Here is a 21,641-nt window from a genome sequence, read left to right as displayed (position 1 = left end):
GCAGTATGTCTACCAATTTTAAGCATCACACATCTGTGTTGAATACAGAAAAATAATTAGCTAGCAATGCCCTTGCAATTAATACTAATCTCTGATATCTCTAACATGGGTATTCAGCATTAGCACCAAGGAGAGTCATTTGTATAACATGTACAATGTGACCCTGCTATAACAGTTGAGAGCCATAGAACCGGACCATGTTATAGACTGAACCGTGTTATAAGCAACCAGGTCAATTAGCTGAAGAAAATAATGCATGTGCCCCCAAAAATTTGCTTGTGTGTGTGGGGAGGTGAGGGATTAGGTAAAAAATAAGGCACAAAAATAAGTGCTTCACTGGCAGTTACCATCTTAAATTGATGCATAGTAAATGAGAAATACACCTGTAGTGAAAACAGAGAAGGCACATAATATTTTACTTTATTCAGAGAACCAAGAATTGGTACATATATGTGTATACTGTTTACATATACAAGTCTGAGGTAAAGCATGAATAGAGTATCAACACTGTGTACTGACCCACAAATCTCTTTACATATGGTACATTGAATCCATAATACAAGTAATTCAATTGAAAATATGCACACACAAAGATTTCAAATATTCAATAATTTTGCCACAGGTTATACAGGTCTAAATTCAGTGGAAAAAAATAGCACAATAACATAACGAATGATGAAGCACATTTACATTTTCGTATGTACCAAGTCAGTAAAAGTTAGTTTGTGTTTTAAGCCGCTGTTGGTAGCGTTCATAATCATACACTTTTTTCCTGCAAAAAAGAAACTTTCACAGCACAGTAAACATGTTCCAATCACATTGGAGAATAAAACAATCCATCACATTCCATTGCTTTTATTTAAGTCTGGCAATGACTTCATTTGAAGAAAGGTTCTCTGTTTTTATTGAAGATTGTAGTTGGCTTTCTTTGATGAAGGGCGCATGCATTATTGAAGTCACCGCTAGAGGACAGCATTGGAGGACCAAACAAATGTCAGTTTCTTATTGTGGCAGCAACATCAAATAATTGTATTGCATGATTGAGGCCGATTTTTTTCCATAACAACTGGTGCTTCAAAGAAATCTGTTTTCTTTGAAATTTCAGCAAACTATTTTATATGGGTACATTTTTTAAAAAGGAACTGGCTGTCGTTTGGTCGATTGCAGTTACTGTTCCTCCCTGTCTACTGAATAGACCAACAAGTAAGATCTTGAATTTTTGTTTTTTACATTTGTGGTAGTGGAGTGATGCTGCCTTCCATGCATGCATCAGAAATGTAACAAAGGGTCAACAGATGATACAGACACAGCTGTTCTGGTCTGATGACAGGGATTATTACAGAAAATGTGAGTGTTCTGAAGGATTTAATTCTGAGTGAAAAGAAGAGGAATTTTACTTACCATCCACATACAAATGTCAGTCTGTGTAAATATATTAATTACACGCCAACGGCCAAAAATCCAATGAAAGATAGATTATGAGATAATGCCTCATCCAGTTGATCTCCACAACCAGAAATGTCAACAACAAAAAGCAGATATCACACAACATACAGTACTCGCTAGATGTCAACATAAGCAGATTATGATATAAAAATGCACTGTTATGATGGTTTGTCAATATGGACAAAGAATTTTTATGTAACAATAAATACATTTTTATTGTATTTTATATCAAGTTTGTGGCTTTCTTTCATGGGGCCTCTAAATTTCTCAACTCCAATCCATTGGTTAAACAGCCAACATTGCCGAAGCCTTGCATGATCTCTGAATAAACTTTTCACACGTTATTTTTCGTACTTTTAAAAAGAAAAAATTATATTTTCATGTACGAGAAAAATATTTCAGGAGCCATGAAATGATCATCTTGTATTATTCAAACATGATCACTTCCCTACACTTTGTACATTTTTTTGTACTTTTAAGAAAGATTTTTTTTCATGTACGAGAAAAATACATCTATATGAAATTTCAGGAGCCACACCATGACCATGTTATATCCGAATTCATGTTATAACGGAGCGTGCTATAGCAGGGTCACACTGTACCAACAATACATTTCACAAATATTTTCTCTAGTCACTTCTTAGTACAATAGCTGAATAAAGAGGCAAAGGGGAAAGAGTTTGTTTACCTTGTGAAACTCCTGAATTAATGTGGGTTACATAAAAACAAACTTCAGCAGGGGAAGAAAATAATGGTCAACTAATCAATTTATGTAGTTCCTGGAGTGAAAATAAGTATGTAATTCTGACATCTTCATAACAGGTTTGAGGCCAGAAATGATTAAAGAACACATCTTGAAAGTTTCTCAGTTATATTGTATCGAAGATCTCTTGATATGAGTGGTCTGGGAATCCTGAAGGTTTTAAATTGTCAAGGACTTTAATACTAATGTCAAATGTTAAAATAAAAGTCAAACTGCGGACTTAAGCACTAAGGTGGCCTCATCTAAAGAATAAGATATCAATATACCACAAACTTACTATAGAATCCAGTCTATTCTTTCCTGAGTTACTAGGGTCTAGTTGTGTTTGCCAGGCTTTGGCAAGATGTCTGGAGCCATACAGGGAGTCAGTCTGGGTCCAATCCTTGTAGGCCTCCTCCCCATCAAAGAAAATCATCTGCAGGGTCAAATCATGGCCCTGTATTGTTAAAACATATCTGTTAAATGAAATGCTTGGACAATTTGAAGTTGGATTCTCATTGTACTGTGTAACACCATTTTTTGTCTTCAGCACCTACAGAATTTCTCAACATAATTTTTCTTTTAAGAAAATTCCCAAAGATTTCAAATTCATACCTGCCAGAATATGTCACTTGAAAAACACAACTTTTGACTCCCAAACCCCTGACATGGATGTGTTTAAAACTACATGACTTTTCAGAAATCTTAGTAAACAAAAAAAAAAGAGACAGCAAGAGAAGGAAAGACCCTTTTTTAAACCCCATGATATATGCCCATAACCTTGATATACAAAATAAACAGTAGTGCTTAATGTTCATGGAAACTCAGCCCAGGGCAGGTTATACAGCTGATGGTCAGCTGCGATGTTAATGTTTAAGCCATCATTATTACAGATTATTGGCTAGTTGGTGGTCAGTGGAAATGTTTGAGCCATTATTATTACAGATTACTGGCTAGTTGGTGGTCAGTGGCAATGTTTAAGCCATCATTGTTACAGATTATTAGCTAGTTGGTCAACTGCAATGTTAATGCCTATCTTGTGCTGAAAAATGGCGTTAAACCCCACAACAACAACAACAGCAATGTTAATGTTAATGTTTAAGCCATCATTATTATAGATGATTGGCTAGTTGGTGGTCAGCAGCAATGTTTAAGCCATAATTATTATAGATTAAGGCTAGCTGGTGGTCAGCAGCAATGTTCAAGTCATCATTATTACATACTATTGGCTAGTTGGTGGTCAGCAACAATGTTTAAGCCATCATTATTATAGATTATTGGCTTGTTGGTGGTCAGTGGCAATGTTTAATCCATCAATGTTAGAGATTTTTGGCTAGTTGTTGGACAGTGGCAGTGTTTCTTATAAGACAGATTTTACTCCATATATTAAGTAATCATAATTACAGATTACTGGCTAGTTGGTGGTCAGTGGCAATGTTTAAGCCATCATTGTTACAGATTATTAGCTAGCTGGTCAACTGTAATGTTAATGTTTAAGCCATCATTATTATAGATTATTGGCTAGTTGGTGGTCAGCAGCAATGTTTAAGCCATAATTATTATAGATTAAGGCTAGTTGGTGGCAAGCAGCAATGTTCAAGTCATCATTATTACATACTATTGGCTAGTTGGTGGTCAGCAACAATGTTTAAGCCATCATTATTATAGATTATTGGCTTGTTGGTGGTCAGTGGCAATGTTTAATCCATCAATGTTAGAGATTTTTGGCTAGTTGTTGGACAGTGGCAGTGTTTCTTATAAGACAGATTTTACTCCATATATTATATATGGAGTTGGAACTGTGGAAGTGTCCTTCATTGGAATTAGTGTGGATGTGTGCATTTTTAAATGCAAAATGTCCATAGTTGAATCTGGGAAGCATGAGCCAATGGCAAGGTGAGCAAATCCCAGCAAAATGTAACTGTGAATGCACGGTTGATGGACTTTTAAATTTTGAAGTGCAGTTGATCATGGGAGCTTTTTTTCTTTGCACATACCGCAAAAACCATATCACCGTTATTCATTCTGGAGTATACAATATCCATTGAAACAGTATCACCACCTAGCATCAGAACTCTGAAAAAAACCAGTCTCTGAGTGCAAAGATAACTTTTAATGACACCCACATCACCTTCAAACCCCAATGAACTACTGACAACAGCAAAGGCTGTATCTAGTTAAGTCTGTATTCCACTGTCCAATGGACTTTAAAGACAGAAACAGGGTGTATTTCTTTCATATAATGTCTGTGTGGTTGTGATTATGTGTGTGCATATATGTGGTTTAATGATGGTATTTGACAATGCTTTGTCAACTAATGTATACTAAAATGGTATAGAGTGGACTCTCTTCTAAACTACTTCACAAAGATCAAAATAAAGATACATAAAACAAGTTTCTCATGCTAACCACCCTACAATGTATGTTACATGACTAAAAACCCTAGCATTTACACTTAATACAGTGTATTAATGAGACAATACAATGTATGTCACATGACTACCCTCCCCCCCATATAAATTTAATACAGTGTATCAATGAAGACAATACAAGCAGAAAATCTGTAAATGCAGTGAATCAATGAGGACAATTCTACCAGAAAATCTGTAAATATAATGTATCAATGAGAACTCTAACAGAAAATCTGTAAATAGAATGTATCAATGAGGACTCTAACAGAAAATCTGTAAATAACATACCAATGAGGACAATTCTACCAGAACATTTGTAAATACAGTGTACCATTTAGGACTCTAAAAGAATTTATTTTGTAAATACAATGTACCACTGAAAACAACTCTACCACAAAACCATAAATATAGTGTTTCAAATGAAGACACAATCAGAAAATTTGTGAATACAGTGCACTTAGGATATACAATGTAGCTTGAAGGACAATTCTGCCACAAAATCTGTAAATATAGTGTACCATTGAGGACAATTTTATCAAAAATGCTGTAAATAAAGTCTCACAGAGGACAATTCCCCACAAAAATCAATAAAAATTAGTGTACCACTGAGGACAATTCTACCAGAAATCTTTAAATATTGTGCAACATTGAAGACAATTTTACCAGAAAATATATAAATATGATGTACCACTTAAGACAATTTTACCAGTAAATACGTAAATGTGTACCACTGAGGACAATTTTACCAGAAAATATGTAAATATGATGTACCAATGAATATACTTTTACTAGAAAATATGTAAATATGATGTACCACTAAGACAATTTTACCAGAAAATATGTAAATGTAGGTGAAACAAATAACCAGCACTTTTAGCACCAATACATACTTCATCTGCACTCCCTTTTTTGAGCAGACAGTCCAGTTTTGCAGCTATATCCATCATGATGGCACAAGGTACTGCTGAATCAACGGCTCCAATAAATGCCTTGCCATTCTTATCGTGCATGTACTTGGAATCAAAATGACATGCCAGTACCAATTTGTTGGGGACAGCAGGGTCATAGGTTGCTATAATGTTGGTAAAATTCTTCATACCATATGGGGTCTGATCAACGAAATTATCCGTCTCAACAGTCCATCCAAGCTTGTTATAATGATCGGTGATATGCTGAAAAGAAAAGTCATTATGTATAATAAATGTAACTGTACATGAAGCATTTTAAGCATATTAAAATATAATAATTATTAGGGTGCTTTGTGCTAGGTACCTGCAATCAACCAAACAAATCGTTACATTGTGCTAGGTACCCATAACCAAACCCCAAAAATGTGACTTTAGCTGCTGGTAAGGTATTCCACAGAAAGCTTACAGATATGTAAAACCAGAGTGAAATCAATGATAATATCCCTCACCTGTACCTTCATTAGGTAATGATAATATCACTCACTTGTACCTTCATTAGGTAATGATAATGATAATATCCCTCACCTGTACCTTCATTAGGTAATGATAATATCACTCACTTGTACCTTCATTAGGTAATGATAATGATAATATCAGTCACTTGTAACTTCATTAGGTAATGATAATATCACTCACCTGTACCTTCATTAGGTAATTATAATGATAATATCACTCACCTGTACCTTCATTAGGTAATGATAATGATAATGATAATATTGCTCACCTGTACCTTCATTAGGTAATGACAATAATAATATTGCTCACCTGTACCTTCATTAGGTAATGATAATATCGCTCACCTGTACCTTCCCTGGTCTCCAGTTTCCATCTAAAACATTATAACTGCAGAAATGAATTCAGACAGGTGATCTTAGCCCTTTTCTAACCAATGCCTTTTATTTTACATTAAATTTGACAGTCAGCAGTAATAGTTCATGCACCTATAATTACCTTGATTAACCACAATAGGTCAATCCACTCACCTGATCTGTAAACAAACTCACACGAACAACAGACAGGTAACCTGCTGAGGTAATATGTTACAATATAGTGTATAGTCATTAATATGGAAAGTTTATCACTGAATAAAACAGCTGGGTACTATGAAAAATTTTGTTAGCTGCAATACATGCCACAGTATACTACAATTATATCTGGGACCAACAATTTAGTGTTCTGAGCAGAAGCCTAACACTTTTTTGTTTGATTTCCATCTGTCAACAGCTGGACAGCTCTGATTTAAAGCAAAATATCACCATATTATACCTATGATATTACCTAAAAAAAATTTTTTTATCTTGAAATCAAGAAAAGAAAATGTTTCAACTAAAAAAAAATATGCCCCCATCCTCCCCGAAAATCAAATCGTCAGTACCTTATAGAAGATGCATTTGCTATGCGTACGATACTGCTAAAGACATCATACAAGGCTTTATGGTGAAAACCCACCGTTGATATGAATTTTATCTGGAAGGAGTATTGCTAAGATTTTCAAGATGGCCACTGTGGTGGCTAGGCAAATTATGAGCAATTTGACATCATAAGAAGTCTTCCAGTGAAAGACACCATTCAGGAGCAGTGTAAACAAGATTTTCCAGATGGCTACCATGGTGGCAATACTGGATGTAAGATCTGCATTATGTTCCTTGAGGGCCAACTAAACATCAACTTAAGTCTTTTAGTGAAAACCTCATTTTGATTGAACATCCATTCAGGGAGAGGAGCAAAAGTAAAATTTTACGATGGTCACTGTGAATGTATGGTAGATATATAGCAACAAGAAATTCTGCCCTCCCTCTCCCATTCATTCTGGGGTCCCCAATTTAAAAAAGTTGTTGATTGTTATTTTGGGTCCCCCACTGGGCCTGCCTGCACCAGATTCTGGGAGTCAACTGGGCAGTCACTATGCCACTGCCACATTGGATGTTCAAGCAGAACCATTTTCATTAGGACAACCAGGCATTGTACAAAGTCTTCTGGTGAAAACCTTATATCAATATGACTTGCTGTTCAGGAGTAGTGATAGCGAGATTTTCAAGACTGCTGCCATTGCGACCATACTGGATAGCAGATCAGCACTATTTTCATTCAGTACCAGGTAGACATCTTAAGAAGTTTTTTCATCAGGCACAATGTTGATATGACAATCTATTCAGGAGCAGCATTAACTAGATTATCAAAATGGCCACTGTGGCAGCCATACTGGATGTCCAATCAGTACCATTTCCATTTGGGACTGAATAGATCTTTGGATGAATGTGCTTGTAAAATTTCAAGACAAACGTCCAATTGGTTAAGGAGGAATAGCTATAATAAATTTGTGATAATGGACCGACACACATTGGATGATGTACATGAGGTTATCCAATAAGCTGTTCTGGTCTAAAAATAAAAATTACTGTTAGTAATATTGTTTCACTAAATACATTGTTTGACTGAGCCTTAAGATGCAGATAAAGGCCTCCTGGCATTTAATATAATTTCATATAAATAAAACAATATACTGAAATCAACTGGAACACATAGTTTCATAGCATTTTTCACCATGATAAGTCCTGGTGGCCTGATGAGTTCAAAATCAGCAGTAATCTGCTAGCCCGAGTTGAGTAAATATCCCACTGGGCTAGAATAATTTCAATAGTAAATCTTGATACATCTCTGAAATTGTTTAGTGAACATCCAGCAGGACTAGTATGCCATATATATTCATTTATAAGTCAAACTGCAAACAACAATGATCCTGATCTGCCATAGCATAATGTACCTGCAGATCAGAGTCTATATTGTTTCTTCTACTGATAACTCCAAACAAACTGCAGAGATCCAGATCTGCCACCACATTATGTGACAGCAGATCTAGGTCTGTGCAGTTTGCATTGGACTTGTCTTATAAATGAGTATACATTGAATTTATCACTCTACTAGTCCTTCTAGCTACAATGAAATTCATCTTAAATTCCTAATCCCTGCAGTGACCCACTGAACTGCACAAAATCTATGATGCTGCTATTACATATATATCACTGCAACATCCTGATACCACACACTTTTCTCTGACTTGGAATTTTATGTACATGGAACTGAAACTCAAGCTCTACGTCACATAACTCTGTCAGTATTTTGAAATAAAGAGAACACTGTACAAGACTAAATATGAATCTCCACTCTTTAGCATCTGGGATATTGAGAAGCTCTCTACATGTAAAATCTGCTGAAAATATTAGAGTATTTAAGAAGAGATATTATGAGCATGTATGTGCTTCTAATAGATAAAGGAATTTAGTATTTTAACACTAAACATGTTAAAATAAACAGTAATTATTGCTATCTTCATATAACGTGCATTGTTATACTCTCCTTAAGAGGGCCTCAAGGGAGAACAGTCCTTGACAAATCAGTCACCCGCTATAAATAAAGCATTATTATTATTACTATTATTACACATCAATTCATTTATTATCACATCTCCTTCAAAACTGCTGCATGAAATTTCATGAAACAATTTTCTTGACTTGATGGTAACCATGTGCAAACTGAGTTTTCTTGTCCAGATGGTAACCATGGAGAAATTAAAATAAATTCCAATTACACTGACGTTTTCAAATATTCATTCACCAAACTCTGTATTAGATTTCAGTTCTGGCCCCTCGGTCCTGTGTGTGTGTGTGTGTGTGTGTGTGTTTCTATGTGTGTGTGTGTTTGTGTGTGTGTTAGAGACAGAGAGAGAGAGAGAGAGAGAGAGAGGGAGAGAGAGAGAGAGAGAGAGAGATTGGCTTCATTCACCAGACTTAATAGCTCCACCATACAATGTTCTGGTAAATGCATTTATTGCTGTTATTAATTGAAGACACTTACTGGTTGGTCAAAACTCGAAAAAGCAAAATTATGAAGTGATTTCTTTTGCTGTCTGTCAATTTATTTAGGCATTCGTCAATTCAAATCTATATTTCATGCAAGCTTAAATGGATATCATGGAACATTACTTGGTAGTTCGATGCTAATGTTATACTGAAGATATAGCTAATGAAACTGTTTGTTTACGTACAGCATGAGATCATGTCATCATCATAATGAGTCAGGGGGGCCCCGAGTGGCCGAGTGGTCTAAAGCGCTCTTCGTTACGGATCACTGCCATCTCACCTCTGTCTGCGGCGGTTCGAGTCTAAGATTCAGCCAATGTGGGCATGTGAGAAAGCTTGCCAGTAGCTTCTCGTGGGTCGGTGGTTCTTTCCGGGGTTTTCCGGGTTCTTCCTCCACCATTAATACTGGCCGCCATGTATAGCCCATCGTGCTGAAAAATGGCGTTAAACCCTACAACAACAACAACTAATGAGTCAGGTAGTTAACCATACGCAGTCATGGAGTCAGTCAGCAAGTAGAACTGGAAGGCTTCATGTGGAATTAAATGTGCAAAAGAAAAATCTTCTCATTTGTCTAATTCCACAAATGCAGTTACATCAGATTAGGTGCAACAAGTTTTGGATAAGTCAAAATGGAAGAATTTTGGGAAATTTCCTCTTTGAGATTCCATATGTGCCTTGGAATTTTAGCTGAAGCAAAATAGATTAAAAGATGTGTGGATTTCAGTCTGGTGCCACCTTTTCCCAGTCTTGGAAGCTTAGAAATGCTAAATTATGGTAAACTCACTTCAAATTTCTCACAACAACCAAGGGACTAAATGAGAACAAACCAAAACAATGCTTGACTCCTTGCTATTAACAGACAATGTAGTTTATCACTGAAAAAAGGTGACTTTAATTGGCTTTAAAAAAATTCATTAGTAGATATGGTCTTGATGAAAGAGTTCAAAGGCAGAGAACAGGAGCAGTACTATTGCCTATACGGTTTCCAGGGAGCTGAACTAGAAATACAAAACAAGCATACAATCATCTATGTCTAAAGTTACACATTTGACAGACTGTAATTGCTACAGAATCCAGAAACAGTCAATGATCTACATCAAACAGACTTGCAGACTTTAGATCACTGTGACATCAGGACATTACCTGCAAGGTGATGCAACATTCACAGAATATTTACTGGTGACAAGTTAGATATCTATGAAACTGATATTCATGCAACCCTGGAGAGACATTGATTTAATTACTACTGGAGTCTTGAAAATTATTATTCTAATTACTACTGGAGTCCTGAAAACTATTCTGCAAGTTCAAGTATCAATATATATACCCAAATCATGCATGCAAACTTTAATTTTGATATGGAACTGGCGTGTATATATATGAATTCTTGGGACTATAAAGTTGCTTTTTTGTATAAAAAGAATGGTTAGAGCATCTACCTCAGATGCGGAAAGTCACTGGTTTGAACTCCAGCCCGAGTCATACCAAGACTTATAAAATAGGTACTAACAGCTGCATCGCCAGGCGCTCAGCATTAAGAGGTTAGTGTTAGGACTGGTCATCCTGGTGTCGGGATAATGTGACCAGGTGGGACATTGTGCTACGTGTCGGCAGCATGATAGTATGAGACATCACTATAAAATGCCACACTGTAGACATTGTAGTGACATGACTGAAAAATTGTTAAGCTGTGTTAAAAATCCAAAATGTACAAATCTTTGTAGAAAGAAAAAAAAAAAGAAGTTAAAATAAACTTAATGTGCTTTCCTTAAAATATTCCATATTTTATCTTATTTTTTTAAACTCATGTTTGGACAAACTACAATTTCCCAAAGGCAAGTTCAATTTTCCAGTCTGCTTGCCCTGGGCAAGCTGACTGTTATAAAATGTGTAAATCTCAATGCAAATAGTGCACAATGATTTTAGGAAGATAAACCCTTCCAAATTAATCTACAAGTTCAAAAATTAAAGGTAAATGCTAAACTCATGCAAAAGATAAATAAAACAAAAAAGAAATAATCTTTTAAAAGGTATACACCTCTCCCTCTAAAACACATGCACAACAGGGTCCAAAAACATAGACTGCATTGTAAGTGAGGGCACAAGTTACAAGAAACCTCTGAACAATGAAAGGCAAGCCATTCTGATGAACAGAGTGGATGGGAGGGGAGGGAGTAGCAACATTGTTTAATGGCTGAATATTTGTTTCAGAAGTAAACATCTGTTAATAAACAGCTTTTTTAAATGAAATTTTTCACATTTCAATAAAATTACCTTTATTTTTAAGGTAACAATTTGATGAAAGATCATGTAAAATACTGCCTCGAAGAAGTCTCAACACACATACATGAGTGCTCATTTGATAATTGTACAAAATATACAAAACATTATACTCACCATCTTTTGGTGGGCATATAAAAAATATAATTAATAAAATCTCAAATCTCAAAATCACAAGCAACAGGATACATATAGAATGGCTTCTGTCAATCATAATTTGCTGTTGGAGAACTATTAGTATTTTTGCCTTAGCAGCTGCATGTATTTAATCAGTCTGACGAGCCAATCCTAATATCTTCATTTCTCTGTGTCTGATGCATACAGAGAAAGATAATTTCTCCAAAATTTACCTAATACATAAAGGATTCCACATTTCTGATGAAAATCAATAACATGGAAACATATGTATTTTCTGCAAGAAATATGAACTCACATTCCAGTAACATCTAGCATTCTGATATTTTTGTTTTTTGTGCGTCCTTTATTCTTTGATATGTCTCCATTCTGTATTAAACAAAGAATGTATCTGATCTGCATATCAACTGCAATGATCATACTGCACACCTGGCAGTATGTTCAACAGACAGTATAATGAAAAATGTTCTATATTCCAATTGACCAAGGTAATAAAGCTATTTTCATGTCAGGTATTTGTAATCTGACATGCAACTAAGATTTGATCAACTGCAAAATATTACCTTGGAAAGCAAAGTAGTACTGAATTGAGAAATAAAGTTTCTAAAAAGATGATTCTTCCTCTTGCCAGATCAAAGATAACCATAACTTACATATGTATATGATATACAGTAGCAGTCAAACAGATGACAGACACAAGGTTTGAACGTCAAACAAGATGCTTGTAAATGACATGATGCCTTTTCCAGAAAAAGTATCGGTCGGTAGTCCAGAAGTATCAACACAGTTGTTTGAGTGACATATAAAGATACATTAATTACATGAAAACATTTTGTTATCTTGAAAACTTTTCCAAGTAATTAGATGTAAAATGTTTGATCAAGAAGTCAGAAATAGAGCTCCTAACCAGCACTGGACAGAAAAAATTCTGCCTGTAAGTCAGTATATGGGTCTGGCGGCCAAAGGTGGCTGAGCCTCTAAGGCACTTGCCTTCACAGATCACCCGCATCTCATCTCTGTCCACATGGGTTCCAGTCTCAACTCAGCCAATGAGGGTATGTTAGAAAGTTTGCCAGATGCTTCCCATGGATTGGTGGTTCTTCCTGGATTCTTCCTCAACCAAATATGCTGACCACCACGTATAGCCAAACACATGTTGAAAAATATAACTAAAACCCCACAAACTCAAATTAAAATCAAACCAGAACATGGTTCAAACTTTTGGGCAAAGGTTAACAACTTTTAAAAGAAATTAATGACTATGACAATCATAAAAGGATATGCTAACTTGTTATCATTCTTATCTAAGTGAAACAGCTTGCAGTTTTATGCCATATTGTCATGACATGAAAATGCATGGTGACATTCACCACTACAGTAGCAACTGAAACTAAAGTATTCATTGGTATGGCTGGAAAATTTATCAGCCATTTGCACTAGCAAACAGATATTCTTATCAACTAGCTCTGCAAATGATTTCACAATGAAAGTTACGGATACAATTATAAAGACCACTTCATAAAAGGGTACATTATTTAATCAATTATCCCTAACCAAAAATACAATTAATAACTAGCTATTTTTAACCTGAACTTTATGGTCTGATCATACTTGTGATGCATTGAAGCCATTGATTAAGTTCAATCACTCTCCATAAAAGTGTCAGGGTTTATGTGAAACCTGGTGGGGAGTGGTTATTGATGCTTTGAGAAGATGGCACGATTAGATTCTGGAACAGAGGCAGTCTAGGCCATAGAATGTATTGATTCAGAATCAATTTACACTCAAATTGTAATTCATGACATGCATATCTTCAATTGTTTGGGAGAGGCAGGCAGACATGGAGGAGTAGCAGATGACAAGTGTAAGCCCCAGTGACTGATGATGGTCAATGACTAACTAAATCACTTTAATGATGACAAAACACCACGAGTCCTATCAATGTAAAGTTCTCACCAAGGTTAAAATATAACTCCAGAATTTACAAAAATGCTCTTAGAACGAATTACATATCAGCTTCTTTCTGAAGACCAAATGGTGTCATTTACACATACAATTCCATCTAAAGGCAATATGGTATCATTTACAGATACGATTCCATCTAAAGGCAATATGGTATCATTTACACATACGATTCCATCTAAAGGCAATATGGTATCATTTACACATACGATTCCATCTAAAGGCAATATGGTATCATTTACACATACAATTCCTTCTAAAGGCAATATGGTATCATTTACACATGATTCCTTCTAAAGACAATACGGTATCATTTACACACACAATTCCTTCTAAAGGCAATATGGTATCATTTACACATATGATTCCTTCTAAAGGCAATATGGTATCATTTACACATATGATTCCTTCTAAAGGCAATATAGTATCATTTACACATACGATTCCATCTAAAGGCAATATGCTGTCATTTATACACATGATTCCTTCTAAAGGCAATATGGTATCATTTACACATGATTCCTTCTAAAGACAATATGGTATCATTTACACACACAATTCCTTCTAAAGACAATATGGTATCATTTACACACACAATTCCTTCTAAAGGCAATATGGTATCATTTACACATATGATTCCTTCTAAAGGCAATATGGTATCATTTACACACACAATTCCTTCTAAAGGCAATATGGTATCATTTACACATATGATTCCTTCTAAAGACAATATGGTATCATTTACACACACAATTCCTTCTAAAGGCAATATGGTATCATTTACACATATGATTTCTTCTAAAGGTTATATGGTGTCATTTACCATATTATTCCTTCTTATGAAAATATGGTGTTGTATCACTGAAACTTACTGTAAATTCATTACTTTTGCAAGGTGCCAAGTTTCAATGACTTAATGAACTGAAGTAAGCACAAAAATAAATGTTACCTTTTACAAAATCATAAAACTTTATAACTATGAAAATAATCATGGATATTAACAATACAATTGGCACAAATAACAATACAAGTAACCAGACAATGTGTACAAATAACACTAAAAGTAACCAGACAATCTGCACAAATAACAATACAAGTAACCAGATAATCTGCACAAATAACTAAACAAGTAAACAGACAATGTGCACAAATAACAATACAAGTAACCAGACAATCTGCACAAATAACAATACTAGTAACCAGACAATCTGTACAAATAACAATACAAGTAACCAGATAATCTGCACAAATAACAATACAAGTAACCAGACAATCTGTACAAATAACAATACAAGTAACCAGACAATCTGTACAAATAATAATACAAGTGACTATACAAACTGTAAAAATGATAACAGAAGTGACTATACAATCTCTACCAATAATAACAGAAAAAACACAATTAAAGAAAACTGAACAAGCCTTGACTATGGTATGTTAACTGCATTGCTCCAAATTAGTAAAATATTATATTCTTTTTCACATTTTCATCTATTAAATATTTCATAAATTGTACTTCAAGAAATATTAATCTAACTAAAGATTAAAATATATGAAATGTTTTTCAAGTAAATATACAAAGAATGTAACACAATAAATCTAATAAAAATGTAATCTCTAAACTGACTCAATTAACAGAATTCTATTTAAGTCAGCTAAAAAAAGGACCAAGAATGAAAATCAGTATTTTATTTGCCTGGTCAACTCAATTTCAAAACTTTGAAAAATTCTGATTGAAAATGCAGTTTTTCCTTAGATTTGACTTTAATTATATATAAAGACTTCCAAGAACACAATTTTAAAACCAAGAGCTATTTCTCATCCCTTGTTTTATATCTACCTCTCCCAGTATTGTTAGAAATACCAAAAGCAAGATAATTCAAAAGTTCAATTTTGAGAAAATTTTCTCAGAAATTGTGTGAAATTAGAGTTTGCTCAGAATTTGCCTTCACGCTAAACAATATAAAATCTGGATCTACACTGCTTGTAGTTTGACATGTATTGTAAATAATAATAATAAAAATAATTATCTTGTAGTTTGACATGTATTGTAAATAATAATAATAAAAATTATTATCTTGTAGTTTGACATGTATTGTAAATAATAATAATACTTTCTTTACAGAACATGACTCATTTAGTCAAGAACTATTCTCTCTGGAGCCCCTCTTTAAGAACTAAGTAAAACAATGTACAAGCAAAAACTTTAACATCATTAATAATGTCAAATTTTCAATTATAATTAAGCATATACAACTGGGAAGATGAACAGGTGCTGTGGGTCAATTCATTAATTACATTGAAAAAATGCAGCTGGATCCACCAAGCAAGCACACCTGAAAATTTGAAGCTAATTTTGAATAGCGCCTTTTTTTACTTGGGTACTTTGAAATCTTTGCCTTTTTAATGATTTAGATTTGGGGTACCAGTAGATTCTCTTTCCCAGAAAATGGTGTTTAGGCAAGTGGGGTTAGATTTTGCAAACACCATGTAAATTGTTTTGGCCATTTTCAAAAAGTGAGCCATTCTATTGTAATCCATCTATTACACTAACATCAGGCAGAATTAAGATTGGTGATTCAAGAAATTCTTGGTTGTGGAGAAATCCTTACATATTCTAAATCCCTGGAATGGGTATTTTATGAAATTCCACAAACAGTCTCTACAACAGATATTTTAAGAAATTGTCCAACATTCTGTGGAACTGATATTTTATAGAACTATCAAACAGTCTGTGGAATACATATTTTATGCAATTGTCAAACAGTATGAGGAATGTATACTTTAAAGAAACTGTCAAACAATATGTGTATAAGAGTGACAATTTCTGTCAATCTATAAAGAGCACATTAATTTGGGCAAGAGAACAAATAATTACATTTATGGGGACAGGTGCATATTAAATTGCTATACTGCAATGATTTTTAATGTCTGTGTTGTGAGAGGAAGTGATTCTTAATTAAGCCTTCGTTTATTTAACTGCCACACCAAATTTCTTGGGTTTTATATGCCCCATCACAAAAATTTAGTCAGTCTATGTTTTCCTGCAAAAAAGCACATGGTATTTGCGTCAATCTCATGTAATTCATTGATACCAATATAATGATTTGCTTGAATTTATTTGCTTATATTTGCATGAATTTATTTGTTTAAATCCATGATCAATTTTCTTGATATGAGTATAACTGTATTTGAGTTCATCTATCTGAATTTGTAGAATGATCTTCTTTATATAAGTTTGACGAATTGTTTGAATTTGTCATCTTGATTGTTACAGGAATCAGGTATTCTAAGAATTTCATGCATTACTTTAGTTGATATTAGTTACAAGAATCCGTGTGAATTCTCCAATCTAAGATGATTTCACATATGTAAAGACTTGAGTGCATATTGATTTAAATTAATGTTGTTAAGCCATAAAGTGAGATTTCATGTATGCTAAAGACTTGAATGTATGTATTCGCTGAAAATAACGTAGTTAAGCTATGTGATGAACTTCATTCATTCATTTGTGTAATTGAGATGAGAATGGAACTGATATGTCTTGTGTGATGTTAATGTGAGTCAGTGATGAAATAGCCATTAGGAAGTACATTGATCTTATGAAACTAGGTTTGTTTATGGTCTGCCATGTTTGGCTTGACCAGATAGCCTTTGGTATCTGTTTGAATTCCAATAGGACAATATCTGACATAACGTGAGGGGAATAATGACCTATTCCCAGTAGGCTACAGAAGATGTTGCTTCTCTGTTTATTTTGAAAGGGGAAATAGCTCCACTAATGTATCCATGTACCTACTTATCCAAGTACCTATGTATCTACGTACTTAGGCATCTACCTACCCAAACAAAGTCTGACGGCCGAAAGAGGCAAGACAATAGAGAGTTTGGAGATGAAAAATACAAAGGGCCAGGAAGAAGAGCCACAGTGAAGTTGGAGTGAACTGGAAATAAGCAGGTTATGAAGTTGTACAAGGCAATGACTTTTCGATTGTTCACTTGATTTTATGATGAACCAATTCTATCATTTAAAACAGATCGGCTATTTATATATATTTGTGTTTGAAATTTGGTGAATGATTTATTTAAAAAGAGAAGTGTATCTTCCTAATGTAACGTATTATCGCGGTTGTTTATGTAATTGATTAAATTGTTGTATTTCATGTATGGGGGCTCATGTCATTCTGTTCTATGTATCTGCTCAGATCTATATTTATTCCATCTATAGGTTTCAGACTTTATATTAATATTTACTCGATCCAGGCAACAACACCAAGGGCGATCACCCTCTAGTTTATAATAACCAAATAAAGCAGACACCTTGTAAGAAGGTACAATCTGCCAATCAATTGTTGTTGTTGTTATAGGGTTTAACGCCATTTTTCAGCACAAGATAGGCTATACATGGCGGCCAGTATAATTGGTGGAGGAAGAACCCTGGAAAACCCCGGAAAGAACCACCGACCCTCGAGAAGCTACTGGCAGGCTTTCTCACGTACCCACGTTAGCCGAGCCTGAGACTCGAACTTATGCAGACAAAGGTGAGATGGCAGTGATCCATAATGGTGAGCGCTTTAGACCACTCGGCCACTCGGGGCCCCTTATCTGCCAATCAAGCCCACCAACACCAGCCAACCCGCACACTGTATAATACAAGTTTTAATGAAATTGACAAGACTCTATGCAAAACATATTTTAACAAAATTGTCCAAGAGTCTGTGGAATAAATATTTTATGCCATTGTCAGACAGTCTGAGGAATCGATATCTTATGAAATTGTCAAACAATCAGTGGAATACATATTTTATACAATTGTCTAACAGTCTGCAGAATGTATATTTTATACTAAAGAACTTCATTCTACTGTGACAATTTCAGATTGCCAGAGATAGCCAGACATAAATATTTAATTTTATCGACTAAGGTTGTTTTGTGTGAAAATAATGTGACAACACAGCAAAACATACCCCACTACCACCATCAAAACCTACAAAAAAACATCTTAAAGTAACTGGTAATGTAGAACGTTTTCAGACACTTTTCTGTAACCAGTAATGTAGAAACTTTTCAAACTGTAATCAGTAATGCAGAAACTTCTCACCGTAACAAGTAATGCAGAAACTTCTCACTGTAACAAGTAATGTAGAAACTTTTCAAACTGTAATCAGTAATGCAGAAACTTCTCACCGTAACAAGTAATGCAGAAACTTCTCACTGTAACAAGTAATGTAGAAACTTCTCATTGTAACAAGTAATGCAGAAACTTTTCACTGTAACAAGTAATGCAGAAACTTCTCACTGTAACAATGCAGAAACTTCTCACTGTAACAAGTAATGCAGAAACTTCTCACTGTAACAAGTAATGCAGAAACTTCTCACTGTAACAAGTAATGCAGAAACTTTTCACATTGAACTTGTAATACAGAAACTTTTCAAACTGTAACAAGTAATGCAGAAACTTTTCACACTGTAACCAGTAATGTAGAAAGTTTTGACACTGTAACCAGTAATGTAGAAACTTCACACACGGTAACAAGTACTATAAATTTACTAATAAAACATGCAAGTTACCCAAGTCTTTCCATACCACACACCCCTCCTGATTTTTACTCATATAACCACATTGTAGTAATATTTTAAAAGACTCATTTCCAATTTCAAACAACACTCCATGTTCGAAATACTAAACGAGTCTGATGTTGATTATATAATTATGTTTACATTTCAGCTAAATTTTATGAAGTTAAATGACAATATAATAACAAGAAAACAAAATCAACAATAATAAAATCAGCATCTTCAATTTCATAACTTACTAATTTATGAAGTGGCAATGTAGTTGTGTTTACTAAAATTTTAGAAGCCATAGATTCATCTGTTTCACTGTCAGTCGGATTCAGAGCTACCATAGAAAAGTAGACATCCGGAAGAATTTCACATTTAGTGCCAAAGACAACTGGGGTAAAGTGTTTTGCCCAAGGCCACACCATGGTAGCTGACCCAGGCTGGTACAGCTCTTGGGTTTAAACCCACACCTTTTTGGTTGTGAGTCTGGCATGCTATTCACTGAGCCACTGTGACTTCCTACTAAATATATTAGGTGTAATAATAATAATAGTAATAATATTAATAATAATAATATAACTATTTGATGCCTGGTAATTGCTAAAAAGCCAAGATGTAAAGGTAAACTTGCATAGGGAGGTCGCCTATCAACAAACAATACTTGCCCATTCTGAGAGTACATTCAATTTATTATTATGGTATTTACATCTCTCTATGTTTTGGTCTGCATTATGTGATGGGTGTTCTGAACTGAAAGGCACCATGCATCAATCATCAGTTCTTCTCATTATTTATTTCAATAAACTTCAGGCTGTATTTTATCCTCCTTTTGGTGCATTTGAACTTCACCCAAAATAATTTTTTGAAGAAAGATGTGTGTATTCTTTGAGGAAAACAAATGATGAATAAAAATAGGTATGATTACATGACGTGCTTTAATTACAGATAATAAACATGTTTATTGCAATTAAAGGTAACATTACCTGTATAACCTGTCTACTGCCATCAGTGTCGGGCTGGCGAGCAATCAACATTGGTTTCAGCAATCTCATATATTCATTATGGTCAGTGAGATCAGATGCCAGAATCCGATAACCCTTGGAACTGCTATACTTGAATGAGCGTTTCTTCTGAAAAGGTTTAAAAACAAATTTACAAATTAAGGAAAGAATGTTTTGCTAATTCAAGCTTTTTATTTGTCAGGAGATGGAAAGTCTGGATGAGAAAAAGTGAACTGAAAATGCATAAATTCCAATGTGCAAATGTCACAAGCATGTTACCTAAAGGTTAAGAGAGCCACTAAAATATAAATTTAATTCAAAATGGTTTCAAAACTTATTGCAATTCATAAATAAAGAATTCTTTGTTTCTATATTATAAGAAATAGCACGTAAACATCTCTTCATGATCATAAAATCAACATGATATTAAAATCATGGTTCAATGATCCTTAAAACATAAAAGGCAACTTTGATTCAAGTCTAAATTTTGTGCTGCTTGAATTTGTAACATTTTGCAACAATCTTCTTATTTCATCACTAGATTCATTTGTTTTCTAATGTATATGTAGACAATGCATTTGTAGATGTCGACACTGCATTTACCCAATCCCTATAAAATTCAAGGACCACTGCATTCAATGATTCTATCTATATTAGATCCCAATGCTTGAAATTTCTATCCAGGCATTTTTTTTAAAGTGGTCCTCAAGGGCTCATTAAGGACAGATGAATCAATCAGAAATGCCTCCAAATCATAGAACATTCCATAATTTACTGACTTTCTACAGAATGGTTTGCTTCAAACAAGCCAATAAATAAAATAAAAAATGTACAGGTCTCCTTTCCAACTACACTAAGAAAAATGATGAAGCCATACATTTAAACCATGTCCATATAAGCTGTATTATCATATTTATTCTTGAATAACACTGTACCATTTTATCAGGGATGCACAGGAACACATAAAATCACTGGTAAAATCAACATAAAATCATTGTTATTGGCAACCATTTCATGTTCTAATACAGTTTTGATATAGAAATGTGCTGAAGGAAACAGTTTATTAACCATAATCGTCATCTTCTTAAAATTGCATTGATCTTTATTCTGTGTGCTTTGTTTCTTCCTTAACATTTGTATCAGAGGAAGGGTGTGCTTTTAACCATTATAGAAAGATGGAAGGGTGTGCTTCTAACCACTATAAAAACATGGAAGGGTGTGCTTCTAACCACTATAGAAAGATGGAAGGGTGTGCTTTTAACCATTAT

General features: G+C 34.4%; 1 protein-coding gene across 1 annotated transcript in view; it reads right to left on the bottom strand.

Moving 5' to 3' along the window:
- LOC149804439 (glutaminyl-peptide cyclotransferase-like) overlaps window positions 1-21,641 on the bottom strand; it is a 70,859-nt gene that overhangs the window by 36,167 nt on the left and 13,051 nt on the right. The window contains exons 2-4 of the mRNA XM_089940398.1: window positions 20,356-20,502; window positions 5,490-5,771; window positions 2,487-2,645 (exon numbers count right to left, since the gene is read on the bottom strand). Of these exons, the coding sequence (XP_089796524.1) occupies window positions 2,487-2,645; window positions 5,490-5,771; window positions 20,356-20,502 (588 nt within the window). The remainder of the gene's footprint in view (window positions 1-2,486; window positions 2,646-5,489; window positions 5,772-20,355; window positions 20,503-21,641) is intronic.

Source organism: Sinohyriopsis cumingii, chromosome 2 (genome assembly GCF_028554795.1).
Source record: "Sinohyriopsis cumingii isolate HCF-2022 chromosome 2, ASM2855479v2, whole genome shotgun sequence".
In the NCBI taxonomy this organism is placed as follows: Eukaryota; Metazoa; Mollusca; class Bivalvia; order Unionida; family Unionidae; genus Sinohyriopsis; species Sinohyriopsis cumingii.
This window is presented reverse-complemented; position numbering and strand designations above follow the sequence as displayed.